Source organism: Alexandromys fortis, unplaced genomic scaffold (genome assembly GCF_014885135.2).
Source record: "Alexandromys fortis isolate MF-2015 unplaced genomic scaffold, M_Fortis_MF-2015_v1.1 scaffold_218, whole genome shotgun sequence".
Lineage (NCBI taxonomy): Eukaryota > Metazoa > Chordata > Mammalia > Rodentia > Cricetidae > Alexandromys > Alexandromys fortis.
In genome coordinates, this window is record NW_026068112.1 from 2,189,238 (window position 1) to 2,204,049 (window position 14,812).

General features: G+C 43.4%; 2 protein-coding genes and 1 long non-coding RNA gene across 4 annotated transcripts in view; 1 reads left to right on the forward strand and 2 right to left on the reverse strand.

Annotated features, from left to right (window-relative positions):
* The window catches only part of Them5 (thioesterase superfamily member 5), a 48,370-nt gene extending 38,900 nt beyond the window's left edge, over positions 1-9,470 (reverse strand). Inside the window, exon 1 of the mRNA XM_050124565.1 lies at positions 9,346-9,470. The gene's annotated coding sequence lies outside the window, so the exon portion shown is untranslated. The remainder of the gene's footprint in view (positions 1-9,345) is intronic.
* Positions 1,804-14,812, reverse strand: part of Them4 (thioesterase superfamily member 4) — a 33,049-nt gene continuing 20,040 nt past the window's right edge. Inside the window, exons 5-7 of one of the 2 annotated variants that reach the window (XR_007589059.1) lie at positions 9,346-9,470; positions 3,029-5,565; positions 1,825-2,462 (exon numbers count right to left, since the gene is read on the reverse strand). Coding sequence is in view for 1 of the 2 variants with exons in the window: in XM_050124566.1 (XP_049980523.1) it covers positions 5,525-5,565; positions 9,346-9,470 (166 nt within the window). In the remaining variant the exon portion in view is untranslated. Of the gene's footprint in view, positions 5,566-9,345; positions 9,471-14,812 lie in introns of both variants that reach the window. The other variant, XM_050124566.1, reaches the window with a different exon arrangement.
* Positions 13,373-14,812, forward strand: part of LOC126489959 (uncharacterized) — an 83,922-nt gene continuing 82,482 nt past the window's right edge. Inside the window, exon 1 of the long non-coding RNA XR_007589060.1 lies at positions 13,373-13,496. This is a non-coding gene — a long non-coding RNA (uncharacterized lncRNA). The remainder of the gene's footprint in view (positions 13,497-14,812) is intronic.

Here is a 14,812-nt window from a genome sequence, read left to right on the forward strand (position 1 = left end):
TTTTTTGTTCATTAATGGTAATCACAGCATACAGAGGAAAATCCTGATGGAGGAAGGTCATTGGTTAAAAAATAAAGAAACTGCCTTGGCCCATTTTATTGGTTAGAACATAGGTGGGTGGAGTAGACAGAACAGAATGCTGGGAGGAAGAGGAAGTGAGCTCAGAGGCCATGCTCCCCTCTCCCGGGCAGACGCCATGAAGCAAGCTGCCAGGTCAGACACGATGAATCTTTCCTGGTAAGACTGATGCTACACAGATTATTAGAGATGGGTTGATCGGGATATGAGAATTAGCCTGTAAGGGCTAGAGTTAATGGGCCAAGCAGTGTTTAAAAGAATACAGTTTGTGTGTTGTTATTTTGGGTAAAGCTAGCTGGTGGCAGGAGCTGGGTGGCGGAACACAGCCCACAGCTCCTACTACAAAATCCCACATCAACTGACCATAAACCCATAACTGTACCTTTCCCATGACCATAACAAGAACTGCCAAATTCCATCGTTAATCACTTGCTCACTTGGTATAAAGAGACTGCTCTGCCTCTAGTCTGTCATTTTCATTCTCCTTCTATGGGAGACTGAAAATACGGCCCAGCCATTAGTAAATTTTTACTTTGTGACATCTTGGTTTTGCTCCTGTTTTTGACACTGTGGCAACTCAGTGGTTAAGAGTAAGGGCTGCTCTTCCAGAGGACCTGGGTTTGATTCTTAGCTCCTTCATTGGGTGGCTCACAATCACATACAACTCCAAGGTATCAGACACCCTCTGACACACGCATGGCATGTGTGTGTGCACACATGCACACACACACTAAAATAAAAATAAATCTTAAAAAGAAATATGTTTGTAAATTAATACTGAATTTGCAAACTAGTTTCTTTAAAGAATTGATTTTGTTGGCTGTGTTCTTGTAAAACTTTTTAGCTGTTGTCTGCTAGCAGTCTGTTGTGGTATTTGTTTTTGATGGTTGAGGGTTTTGGTTTCTTGTTCATTTGTTTTTAGACAGTGTCTCACTGTGCAACTCTGGCTGTCCTAGAACTTGATATGTAGACCAGGCTGGCCTAAAACTCAGAGATCCTCCTACCTCTGCTTCCCAAATCCTGGGATTAAAGGAGCATGGCACCACACCCAGCTGGTGGCTGTGTTTTTGGAAAGCTTTATGAGGAAATGTTGTCCACTAATATTTTGCATCAATGAAACTTCTAACAAAAGGACCTGAGTATTACTTTTCAGGTGCTTGGACTTCACCTAAAGGACAGACAAAAGGAATATTCAAGAATCAACTCCAGGTAGGGTTGATTTAAGATACACTTCTTTGCTGGGCATTATGGTGCACACCTTTAATCCCACTACTTGGTAGGCAGAGGCAGGCAGATCTCTGTGTGTTTGAAGCTAGCCTGGTCTACACAGTGAGTTCTAGGATAGCTACATGCCTCAAAAAAATGATCCACTTCTATAACTCCTCATTACTTAAAATTGGCTATAAATGGTTTTATTGGCAGGAGATCCTTGGCATATATCATTGTACCAGATCTTTTCTTTTTTGACACCAAACAGTCCACAAACCACGACACAAAGACTTAGTATTAATTTTGAATGCACAGCCTAGCTTAGGTAGTTTCTGGCTAGCTCTTTTAGCTTAAATTAACCCATTTCTCTTTATCTACCTTTTGACTTGGGGCTTATTACCTTTCTTTTTTCTGTATATCTCACTTTCACTGCTTCACTGTTTGTCTGTCTGTCTGGCATTTGCCTGACTTCTTGCCCTTGGCATTTTCCTCATTCTTCTTCTCCTATTCTTCCCTTTCTTTCTCCCGAGCCTAGATTTCTCCTATTTATTATAAATAGGAGGTTCCATATTTATAAATCTCAGAAGGGGGTGACTCCATTAGAGATCCAGCTGTCCCTAGTTCTCTGGTGGGAGGCAGGAGGAGAGGGAGTCTTGTATTAGCAGGCAGGACTCCAAGGAGACTCTAAGGAGTAGCATCTCTAACTGATAGGCACCCATTATATGGGTGGCCTGCTCAAATCCCAGAGACTAGCAATCTGAGGTCTATAAACTTCCTTAGGGAAGGGAGAATGATGTCTGCTATTCTTCCCAAGTCTGGACACCTGGGCAATCTGTTAGGTTGGAGATTCACAGTAGAAGGGCTGCCATCTTTCCTATGGCAGCAGAAGAAAGAGGCTACACATGGTACAGATAGCCTGCAGTCCCAAACTTAACAAAACAAATTGTCCTTTGAATTATTTCTTTTAATCATGGTGAAAAAATTAACACAGTGGTCTCAAATACATATCAAATACAACTGGAAGACAAGATTGCCAAGGTTCTGTGGCTCCTGTGAAATCTGCTCTAAAGTAAGGAAACAATTTCCCCATGAACAGCAGCTGACACTTTCCATGGCTGAGCTTGATCATGTGCCACAGTTCACTTTGTGAGAATGGAGGCCGGGGAGAGACATGGCTAGGAGAGAAAAGGAGATCCAGAGAAAGGAGTGAATGTTCCTCAGCATTCTTTCAGCTAGGAGGTTCTACAAGGCTGTCCAATGAAGCCAAATGACAGGCGTGAAAAACCGGCACTGTTTCAACTTCCACCTGTAACTAGATAACAGACAGCGATGGCACATTGTTCTTTCAGCTTCCCATTTAATATGCCAAGTCCAAGAAATACAAGTTGTCATAACACTCTCTCAGAAGCTTCAGAATTGGCTGAAAGGGTGAATGGAAATAAATGGTGGCTGTTGCTCAAAGGTAAGTGGCTTACAAAGCCGTAGCCCGCCACTTCCCAGGCACTACCTCAAACTCTGTTGGAGTTTCCATGGAGAAGCAGCTGCCAATTTCAACCCCATGGGCTACAGGTGGCTACCAGAACTTCTCCTAGGACCTGAGTCCCTTCCATGGCTTGGCCACCCCAGGTTCAGCTGGCTCTGGCTCTAGCTCTGGAGCATCCAGCTGATCTTAGGCTGTGGAAGAATGACTGGTGGGGTACCAGGTCTACTATGATTTTGCTAAAAGCATCTCTATACTCACAGATCAGTGCAGCTCCCAGACTACATCAAGTAAATTCCTTTGTGCATTGGATGGAACCTCACAAGAGCTGCAGGTACAGAGCGTAAGTGTTTACGGAGTGCTCAGGAGTGCTCAGCCACAAATGGGTCATCCATATCATAGCCACTCCTGTGGAAGAGGGGAATGGAAAAACTGGGAAAGCCAGAGGTCAAGGAGGACTGGACACAACAGCACCACTGAACCTATGAACTCATAGTAGCTGTTGTTCCCTTCCAAGACCTGTACAAGATCAAACCAGTCAGTATCCTAGAATGGTTCACAAGCCCCAGCCATCATTGAGGAGACATTGGCAGGTGGCTATGGGGAAGGGAGAGTCACTGTTTCAAACGAGTGTGGCTCCTGATAGGTTGATCTGATCCAGTGGATGACCTCACCCATGAGTACACGGGCAACAAAAACTGGGCTCAGTGGGTTATTTTTAAAAAAGAGACAGTAAACAAAGATGGGAAGAAACAGGGTGGATCTGCGAGAGTCTGGGAGAGGAGTGGGGGAGAAAATGTCCAATATATTGTACACATGTATAAAATTATCAAAGAATAAAAATTAATTATTAAAAATAATTTAAAAAATTAATTAAAAAAAGAAGCACAATATGGGAGGCTGGAGAGATGTGCGGCAAGAAAGAGCAAGTATGGCTCTTCTGGAGGAGCTTGATTTCCAGTTCCAGAGGATCTGACAGCTTCTTCTGTCCTCTTCAGGCACCCATATGCATGATACACACACCCAGACACGCTTACATATAAATAAATCTTTTTAAAGACAGGGTTTTACTATATAGACTACACTATAGATCACTCTATAGATCAGCATGGAGCTTATAGAGGTTCACCTGTCTCTGACTGCTAATGCTAGGATTAAAGGTGTGTATTACCTCACCTGGTCAAAAATAAATCTTTAAAGCAAATGAATAAAGCAGCAGCAAAATACCATGGTTAACCATGAGGTGGTGACAAGTAAGCCCTGGCATTTGGAGGCAGAGGCAAGTGGACCTCTGTGAGTTCTAGGCCAGCCTGGTCTACTTAAAGACCTCCAGGTCTCATCTCAAAAAACAAAAATAAAAACAATAAATGATGACTAGAAGCCAGGTGGTGGTGGTGCACGTCTTTAATTCCAGCACGTGGGAGGCAGAGGCAAGTGGATCTCTGTGAGTTCGAGGCCAGCCTGGTCTACAAGAGTTAGTTCTAGGACAGCTAGGGCTGTTACACAGAGATACCCTATCTTGAAAAACCAAATAAATAAATAAATAAAAATAAAAAAAATAAAAAATGATGACTGGAGAGATGGGTCAGCAGATAAAGGTGCTTGTCCCTAACTCTGACGACCTGAGTTCAATCCTGGGGACCCACACATTAGAAGGAGAGAATCAGCTCCCTCACACTGCCCTCTGAACTCCACACATACACTTTCATGGCACATACATGCCCCCCATGTATATACAAATAAACGTAAAAACAAGAAGTAAATATGTTTTCTAGCACATTAATCTCCCAATTTATTTGAGCACCTACACACACACACACACACACATACACACAGATAGATAGATAGATAGATAGATAGATAGATAAAGAGAGAGAGAGGAGAAAATAAATAAATAAATAACTAAACCCTTTAAACCCTTTCAAAGGGAAATCTGGAATCAGGGACCACAGAAAGAATATGATGGAGAGATACAATGGGAAACCATGCTGTGTCTAAAAATCAGGGAATGCTGGAGGCTCTCTTGGTAGAAGCCAGGAGATGTGAAATAGTTCCCGCTCACAACCTTCAGAAGGAACAAGGTTAGGTTAATACTTTAACTTTAGACATCTGGCCTCTGGGACTATGACAGTGAAGTCTGTGTTGGTTTAAACCACATAGCTTATAGTCCCAGAAAGCTCACAGAGCCTTCTCCCAGTGACGACAAGCACAGTGATGTAAGATACAATAGCACAGGTTGAGGAAAAAATGAACAACGGTTTAATCTCTAGGACCCTAGACAACAGAGGTGTGGATCCATTCCCATAGGAATGAGCTGTGTTCCCTAAGACGGCTGGAAAGATGTTTGTTCACAAACAACAAGCCTCTCTGTAACATGCAGTCTGTGCTTGTGTACATGCACACTCCACACACACCACTCCATTTCCATGTTTGCAGTGAGTTTCAATGCAATCCTTTGCTGCAGTCTGAAGTGGAGCAGGTACTGGGCTTGCCAGTTTTGACGTCTGTTCATATTTCAGGACATTTGTCCTAGGGACACATGACTGCTGAGACTCTTCCAGGGAGTGCTTCTTATGACAAGTCTGAAAGGCAGACAGCGAGTTCCTGCAGCCCTGTATTTTAGAGGCTGTTCTGAAGGGTCCGTGAGAGCAGGCTTTCCCCTGGGGGTTCAGCAGCTGGGACAGGAGTGGAGACCGGTGCTGCTTGGGTGGGGGGCGGGTCTTCATGCAGAACAGTGTGGAGTTCAACAGAGGTTCTTTATGTCAAACGTTTGTCAGGATCCAGTTTTATAAATAAAGCTAAACCAACAAAACAATAGATGATTGTATGTCAACTGTTTTCCATTTGATGAGGCCAAGCAGGAAGACAGTAGGAAGGGATTGCTCGTATCTTTATCTTTCTACTCTCGTTTCTCAGAAAACTTAACTAACTTTTGACTGGGGGTGCTGGTGCACACACTTAATACCAGCACATGGGAGGGAGGCAGAGATAGGTGGGATCTCCGTGAGTACAAGGCCAGTCTGGTCTCTATAGTGAGTTCCATGCCGGTCAGATGCTGTCTCAAAAGTAAACAAATCAATTTCTGACTGTCAAAGTCATTACCTTCCCTCCCCTCTACCAGGTCCTCCATTACTTCATGATTCATTAATACTTCTATCAAGAGGAAGTCTGGGAAATGACAACTGATATGGAAGGTTTTGTGAGCGTGCTAATAAGCTTTAACTGTCAACCTGACAGCCCTGATACCCGAGAAGGGTGTCTCAATTAAGGGCTTGCCCATATAGATTGTCTGCGGGAGCCGACAGTTCTGGGCTGCCTAAGGCAGCTAGGCAGGAGCCTGCTTACTGAAGCAGTGTCCTCCATGGCTTCCCTCAATGGTAGACTGTGACCTGAAGAGTAAGCTGAAGTAAACTTTTCCTTTCTCTAGACTGCATTTGCTCAGGGCACTTTATCATAGCACCAGAAGCAATCTAGAAAAGAAAGACTTGGAATGGTCTGCAAACTGACTGTGGATTCAGACCATTATGCCATCCTCCTCTCCTTACCCATCGTTCTCGTGAAAAGCTGACACTTTGGGGAAGTGGACTTCTTAAACAGAGTATGAAAAGCATTACTCATAAAGGAAAAAAATCTACTAACTGGAACTATGCTAACATTACAAACTTCTGTTCATAAAGAGACGCTTTAGAGCAAATAAAACCATCTTACACACTGGAGGATGTATGGAGTGTCTACCTATCCAACATAGGCTTAACCAAAAGTAACTATAGAACTCCTGGAAATCGGTGAAAACAAGAAAAAAGAGAATATGAGCCAACAGGAATTTCACACAATGGGAAACAAATATGGTCATGAACATATGAAGAGATATTCAACTCTTCATATAGGTTACCTGGTAAATGTAAATCTAAATGACACTAAGATTCCATTTTAGCCAGGCATGGTGAAGCAGACCTTTAATTCTAGCAGTTGGGAGGCAGAGGCAGGTGGATTTCTGTGAGTTTGAGGCCAGCCCAGTCTACAGAGTGAGACCTTGTCTCAAAAAGAAATAAAAAGATGTATTTTAAAAGCTTTTTTGGTAAATATTGAGAAATCTGTCAACTGCTAGAAAAGACAGGGATCAAAAGAACGTCATACATTTGGGGGCAGCTTTTGACAACAAGGGGGGCTCCCGTGCAAAGCGGAGCATTAATACGTCCAGAAACTCTGCTTCTAGGCAGATGCCAAGCTCCTGGCATGCAGAGGGCACAGACAATAACATGCCCACAGGAGCAGAGCCCATTATTAGACGAGCCAAGTCACTGCGGTGGGATGGTTAATGGGGCATTACTCGGAAGTGAAAGAAGGGACCGCACAGCCCAGACTGGGGCTGAATCTCAGCAATGTACAGTTAAATAAAAATCAAACCCAGAGAAGCCACACATCATAACATCATAATCTCTTTCTACAAAGTTAACAATGAACAGATGATGAACACACCCCTTAGATGTATGTTATTCTTTCTTTTTTGAGGGAGAGTCTTACCGTATAGCTCATGTTGGCTTTAATCTCATAATCCTTCTGTCTCAGACTCCCGAATGCAGGATTATGATTATGAACCTTTTTCTCCCTTCCTTCCTTCCTTCCTTCCTTCCTTCCTTCCTTCCTTCCTTCCTTTCTTTCTTTTTTGAGACAGGGTTTGTCTGTGTAGTCCTGGCTGTACTAGAACTAGGCTGGCTTCAAACTCAGAGATCTGCCTTCTTCTAACTCCTGATTACTGGGGCTAAGGGTGTGCACCCCCACACCTGGTATACTTAGCCATTCTTAAGGAAATTTTAAAAATAAAATCTAGAAGCTAGAAAATAATACAAGCTACTAAATTCAAGATCAGAGTTATCATTAAACAGGAAGAAAAGATGGGGTATGTAGAGATAAAATACGATTAAGAGTCTGATTTCTATTTGGTGGTAGGCCCTAGGGTATTATTTATTTTTAAATTTAGTAGATGAATAAATAAAGGATGAACAGCTATATCCCAGTGGGGACTGTGTCATAACTCAAGAACATAAACAAGTGCACTATATAATATAGGAAAATGCAACTAGAGCTGGGTAGGCCATCTGCACCTGAAACTGCGGCTTCCAGGGCCCTGCCTGCAGCTTCAGGTACTATGCATCCCTCACTTGCAACTGCAAAAATAAAATGAGCTCACTTCCGTGGAAAACTGGCTAAAGAACTACAGCTCTTCCCCAACTTATGCTGTGAAGCAAGTTCACTAACATGTACTGGGTGAGAGCCAGAGAGGGCAGGGCAGAGATCTAAGTCGGTATCACTGGCGTAGAGAGAAAGGCAGAAGTCCTTCCATTTCTCCCCATTCCTCCCCTCCCTCCCTGTATTTACTGTAAGAGCCGTTATGTAGACTTAGATGACAGGGAGACGAGCAGCAACTGTGGCCAGCAGTGTCAGAGCCTGGGCAGGACAAGGAGGATGTATCACAGGGAGCAGCCCGTCACAGGATGCCCAGACCCGAGGAAGGTGTGCCTGGCGCACGGCAGCCGTGGAGGGCGCAGGCTCACTCTGACACACAGTCCCAGAGAGGGCGACAGTCATAAGTAAATCCTGAGCTTGCACTGGACATGTGGGTTTTCCCAGTCTGTTGTTCTCCCAAATAGCGTAATAACTTTTGGAAAGTTATTTTATGCACACTTTGCTAAATTATTCTCTAATAGTTTGGAGAGAGATATACCTTTGTGCCAATTTCACAGTTTTTCTATAAACTTGAAATTGTTCCAGAGTAAAGACTCTGAAATGGGAGGAAAGGCAAATGTCTACGATTATTTGCACATACATAGACAGCTCTTGGAAGGGCACGGAGACTATTCTGGAAAGGGGACTGGGTGGGCAGTTTACTGTAGGCCCTGTGCATATCCTGAGAGTAAGACATGAGAAATGATTATCAGAAGGGTCCCAAAACTTAAAAGAAGCCCAATCTATCAAAAAAAAATTCAACATTTGGTATAAACCTGAAATTTTAGTTATGATGAGAATAGAAACCACAGCCTATTTCTTCTGACTTAAGAGATGCAGGCTCCTTCCTGCTGAGCTCTCTGTAGGCAGCGAGCCAGAAATCCCACCTAGAAATGTCTCCTGTTCGTACTTTGATCAAATGTTCTCTCACTTCCAGTTGTAACAGATATTGGCGAATAGTCCTTCACTAGCAATATGTAAGAATGCCTTTAGCCATGGGGCTGGGGATGTAGCTCAGTGACAGAGTGCTTGCCTTGCGTGTACAAAGCCATGGGGTTTGATCCAGCACTGAACCCCCGCCCCCAAACAAAAACAAAACTAAAAACAAAATCCAACAACCTAAGCCACGTGTGGCAGGTGGTTCAAGCCACACTCAGAACTCAGGAAGTAGAGGGGGTAGGATCAGGAGTTCAGGGCTATCCGTTGCTACAATTTCAAGGCCATCCCAGGCTACCCTTGTCTCAAACACTCAATTCCAAAACATTGAACTTGTTTTGTGTGTTCTGAAATGAAGGCAGAAGTAACCCCGAGCCAGGCCAACCTCCCAGCCCAGAGATAGTGCAGTTTCTTACCTGTTGCCTGTGTGTATAACGTCTTCTCATCAATACTCTGAACAGTACAGGAAATAAAAAGTTTCCTTCCTTCAGTCTTACTAAGTTGGCTGGTTACCACCACAACAGAACAAAGGGGAATGGGTCTGCAAAAGGGAGAAAAAAAAACATTTTTTTTTTTTTTTGGTTAAATCTGTGTAACACTGGCTGACCACCAGGTGCACAACAGGGTGGATACACACCGATGCTAGAGAGTACTGGCTGTCTCAGCTGGAACATCCCTTAAGGGCTCTGACACCAACAGTGTCTCCTGTCCCTCCTGCTTCCTTTCTCCCACACTCCTGCCTGCAGGGCGTTCTAGGGCATAAGCTCCCAGTCTGCCCTTCTGGGCTCCAGTCCACAGGCCAGGATTCCAGCTGTTTGGGCAGACTTTCCATTCGGAGATCCAGAGCCTAGTCTGATGCTAGTGGCAGAAAGCAGTGAGAACAGTCCTTGCCAGTGTCTGTTATCCTCAGAATTTCTTGGGCCAGTTAGATGACTCAGTAGTAGGTAAAGAATCTTGCAGCCAAGCCTGAGTTCAATCCCTGGGCCTGTATGGTGGAGGGAGACCCTGAAAGTTGGCCTCTGACCTCCACATTCATGCTATGATATACATGTACCCCACCCTAGACATAATAAATACATACATATAATTAAAATTTTTCTTATCGACTTCTTTTTAGAGTACTTGCTGGCCAACAACCTTATTATTCTAAGCCAGTGTTCCGTAGCTGAGCTGTCCAATGTGGTAGTCACATGTGGCTACTGACCACTTGAAATGTGGCTAGTATAAATGAGAAACTGAATCTTACAATTTATTTCATTTTAATTAACTTATATTTAGACTTCGATAGCTATATGTGACAGTGGCTAGTCTTTTGGGAATCCTGGAGGTGGAGCACCACAATGAGAAAGAACTTTCTTTGAAGGTCAGAGTTCTGTTGGTTGATGCAAAACATAGAACATGAAAATGTCCTCTGTTCTACAGCACCACCATGTGGATGACACAAGGAAGTTGTCACTGTGATTGCGGCCCAGCCTTCCCTCCCATCACCTTTTAGTGGAAGGTGCCATTCCACTAGCTCTCCTGACCCCGCTGATGGAGATGCCAGGCTTTGCTCTTCTATTGGTGTCTATTCAACATCTGCCAAGGTCCTGGGGACATCTGGTGTTCTTACCTGTCCAGCATCTCTTTTTCTTTTTTAAAATTTCTTTTTAAGATCTTAAAATTATGCTTGTTTAACTGTGTGACAGTATGTGCAGGTGAGTGCAGTTCCCCAAAGAGGCCAGAAGAGGATACTAGATCCCCCCCCCCCCCACCTGGTTAGCGATAGTAACTACTTAATGCGGGTGCTGGGAACTGAACTCAGATCCTCTGCAATAGCAGTAAGTGCTCTCAACCTCTGACCCACCTACCCAGTCCCCCTTTAAAATGTCTATTTATTTATCTACTTATTGTGTGTGTGTGTATGTAAATATGTAAGGGCACACATGGATGTTTCATGAGGATTGCTTGATAGTGAGGGAGGTCAGAGGACAACTTTAGGAGTTGTTTCTCTCCTGCCTTGCTAGGGTAGGATCTCCTCCAGGCTGGTTGGCCTATGCACTGCCCAGTGAGTCTGTCTCTGCCTCCTGCTTTAATGGAGAAGTTCTGGAATGAAGGACTCCTGCCATGCAAACCTGTTTTCTCTGTACCTACTACTACTACTTCTTCTTCTTCTTCTTCTTCTTCTTCTTCTTCTTCTTCTTCTTCTTCTTCTTCTTCTTCTTCTTCTTCTTCTTCTTCTTTCTTTTTTTTTTGTGTACAGTTGATTTTTGCTGATCTGTTTTCTTCTGGTTGTTTTTGTCTCGTGTATTTTCCTTTATTTAAAACGTTTCTGTGCCAGGCTAGGCACAGAGGTGCACAACTTTGATCCCAGCACTCAGGAGGCAGGGGTTGGAGGATCTTTGTGAGTTTGAGGCCAGCCTGGTTTATGTATGGCGTTCTGGGCCAGCCTGGTCTATGTATGGTGTTCTGGGCCAGCCAGGGCTAGTTACAAAGACCCTGTCTCAACAAACAAACAAACAACTTAAAAAACTTTTTTTCTGTATTTTTTTAAATGTTTCATATGCTTCTCAGCTTTTTACATTAATTTAAATCTTATAACCTGTGTCTGGACTGATGTTTGGTCAGTCAGTGCGCTGATTTATTTCTGGTACTATCTTACTTTGCTTTTTCTTTGATTCACATTTTTTTTTCTTGTTTTAAAAATTGAGTTATTTTCCTATTTGTTTGTACTTTTCTATTGCTTTCTGTATTAGTTATCACTCACTTTAATTTTTGCCCTACTGAAAAATACAAGGAAGGCATTGCTTGCCTTCTCCCCAGCTCTGTCTCGTTTTTAGTGTTTCAGCTTCTTGCTGCTCTCCAGAAGCCCCATGTCCTGCACACGGACCATATTTTTCCATAACCTCTCTTAATTTTTGGTTCAATGAAAACAACTTGACTTTGCCCTCTGAACTTTGGCATGCTGGACTCACGGTTCTGAGCTGGCCTAGTATGCTGCGGAGCCTCTTCTGTTGCTGTAGGTTTATTGCTAGGTAATGGCGCCCTCTTGCTTCCGGAAACAACTTTCCTACGTGTGTTCTTCTGTCTCTGGTGCTTTTTAGAACTGTATAACTAACTTCTCTATAATAATATAATGACTTATCCTTATATATAATGACTTATATATAATGTCATTTATCCTAATTGATATTTATTGTATTTTTTAAACCAATTTTTTCTACTGTTTCTTATTAGAGTTTTGATCTATTCCCATTATATCTCAACTCCTGTTCTCTCTATACTGGATTCAGAAATCTCTCCCTCCCCTTACTCTTAAAATGATTCCAAACCACCACTCAACATATTAAAATGCCAGCTCTGAACACATCAGTAGTCCTAACAGCCTTCTAGAAAAACTGTTCTCATCTCTTATTGGATGAGCCATCTGAGGGTCAGAGAGTATCCAGTGCTGTATCAAACTGAATCCATGTCAATCTGACTGGATTCTGCTTCTCCTTTTTATTTACACTTGGTGTATCTGCCATTGGTTTAACTGCAGTGGACATGTTAATAAAATTGTGGGATATACTTGATGTCTGTCTGACAGCGGAGTGGGTGAGTATCGCTGATCACCACCACGGAGCACACAAGCCTGCTGTGTGGAATCCGGAACAAATCTCAACAGAGGAGGACTGTCTGTAGTGAGGAGAGATTTGAGGCTTCACTGGGCCCTGAGACGATAAAGGACATGAGTGGATTTTCAGGGCAAACACAGGCAGGATTTAATTGTACATTTTAGAGAACCAAGCTTGCTGAGTGTAAGGCCAACTGCTATGCGTTCATCTGAATTGCTGAAAGGTAGAGAAAGAACAAATGTGACCTAAACTCCCAGGGGACAAAAGAACAGCTAGGGATGCCCCCACCCATTCCTGTTTCTCTCAAAGAGAAGTAACTGTGGTGGACGAGCATTAAAGAGCGACTTCCCAGGTGCTAAGGATTCACTGGCATAGCCTTCGTGTGGCGGTTAGAGATGGACATGCCACAGGGGATGCAGCTATATCAGGAAAATGGACAGAAAGCTCAGGCTGTGGTTTTGACTTTCTTCTTCCTTCTTTTCTTGTGGGGGGGAAGGGAGGGGAGAGTGGTTTGAGACTCAGTTTATCTGTATGGCCTGGTGGCCTTGAACTCACTCTGAGACCAGGCTGGTCTCAAACTCAGAGACCTCTGCCTCTGCTCTCTGAGCTCTAGGATTAAAGGTGTGTGCCATCTCTGCCCGACCTGACTTTCTAAACAGATTCAAAGAAAAGGTTTTGAGCTCCACGGGCATTGTGACTGCAGGTTCATTTCCTTAGTTCTACGTTTCTGGTCACTTTCAGTTGCATTAACTAAGCCCCTTTGTTCTTTAAATAATCCTGCCTTCACATCAAAGTTATATTGAATTGATGTGGGAGTGATTTCTTATTAATAAAGAAACTGCCTCGGCCCTCATAGGACAGAAAATTAGGTAGGCGGAGTAGACAGAGGAGAATGTTGGGAAAAAGAAGCTGAGTGAGTGAGTCGCCATGATGCTCCCACTCCAGACAGACGCAGGTTAAGATCCTCTCTGGTAAGCCAGCTCATGGGCTACACAGAATATTAGAAATGGGTTAGAACAATATGTAAGAGCTAGCCAATAAGAAACTGGACCTAGCCGGGCCAGGCAGTGTTTGAAAGAATACAGTTTCCATGTAATTATTTCTGGGTATAAGCTAGCCATGCGGGCGGCCGGGTGCCGGGGACGCAGCCCTGCCGCTCCTATTTCAACAGATGGCGCCCAACGTGGGGCTAAATCCACTTAAAAACCTGAGAAGCCTTAAAAATAAGGGAAACAGAGTTTAACACAGATTTTTGCTGTTTTGTTGGTGACATGCTGTAGAGAGATTCCTGATTCAGCAACAGCAGCAGAGAAAAAAAGCTGCGTCATTTTAAAGCGCGGCTTCCTGGTGCTATGCTGCCAGCGTGAACTCTGGCTTTAAAGCATTTCAAGGCTTTTATGGGACTGGATGTTTCTGTTCCCACTTGGGATCGGAGGAGATTGCTCTGAGACCTGCCGATGGCTCAGCGTTCCCTGCCTACACCTGGGCAGATGGCGGAATCAGGCTTAGGCAGGCGGAAGAGCATGGCGGATTCCTGCTGCCATACAGAGACGCGTTTTCAGACTGCGCAGTGCTCTGCGTGTCAGATTTGGCTGTAACTTGGATAAAAAGAGTTTCTGTGCTGCACACTCAGTCTCAAAATTAAATTGCTGATTGCGGCTCCAATGTAAACTGCTGTTTGCCTGTAACTGTGCTCAGCTCAAAAGCACCAAATGACTCTGAGGCAGGAGCGGCTGCTCCTTGCTGAACTGTGCTGATCTCAGGCAGGAACTACCGTAATTACCTTAAAACCGTGCAGTTAAGGTTTAGACTGGGCAGGACACAGGCAGTACCGTATTACCTATACATGGTGCAACTTAAGTTTTTAAGAAATGCTTAACATTTTAAGAAATGCTCCTGGAAAAAAAAAAAAAAATTACAGATTCACAGTAAAACAGATTCAGACACCGTTGGATGAATGTACGTAGGCTTGGGGAAAAAAAGAGAATATAAAGAATAAAGTTAATGTCTTAAAAAGAAAAAGGGTAAAGTCTTTAAAGAGACAGAGTACAGAAGTACAGATAGTTATAGATTAAGAGAAATAAAGAAAAATAAGCCACGTAAAAATGAAAAATTCACAGAGAGTCTGGATTATGTACATTGTGTTTTCTTTAAAATTTTTGACTGTGAAGGAGCTAAGTACAAAGAGACATTTTATTATATGGGCTGCTAAGCTGAACCTGCACATATGTTCTAAAGGTATCTTGACTTCAAAATTTGGATCTAAGGATATGATGCTTTGGAGAGG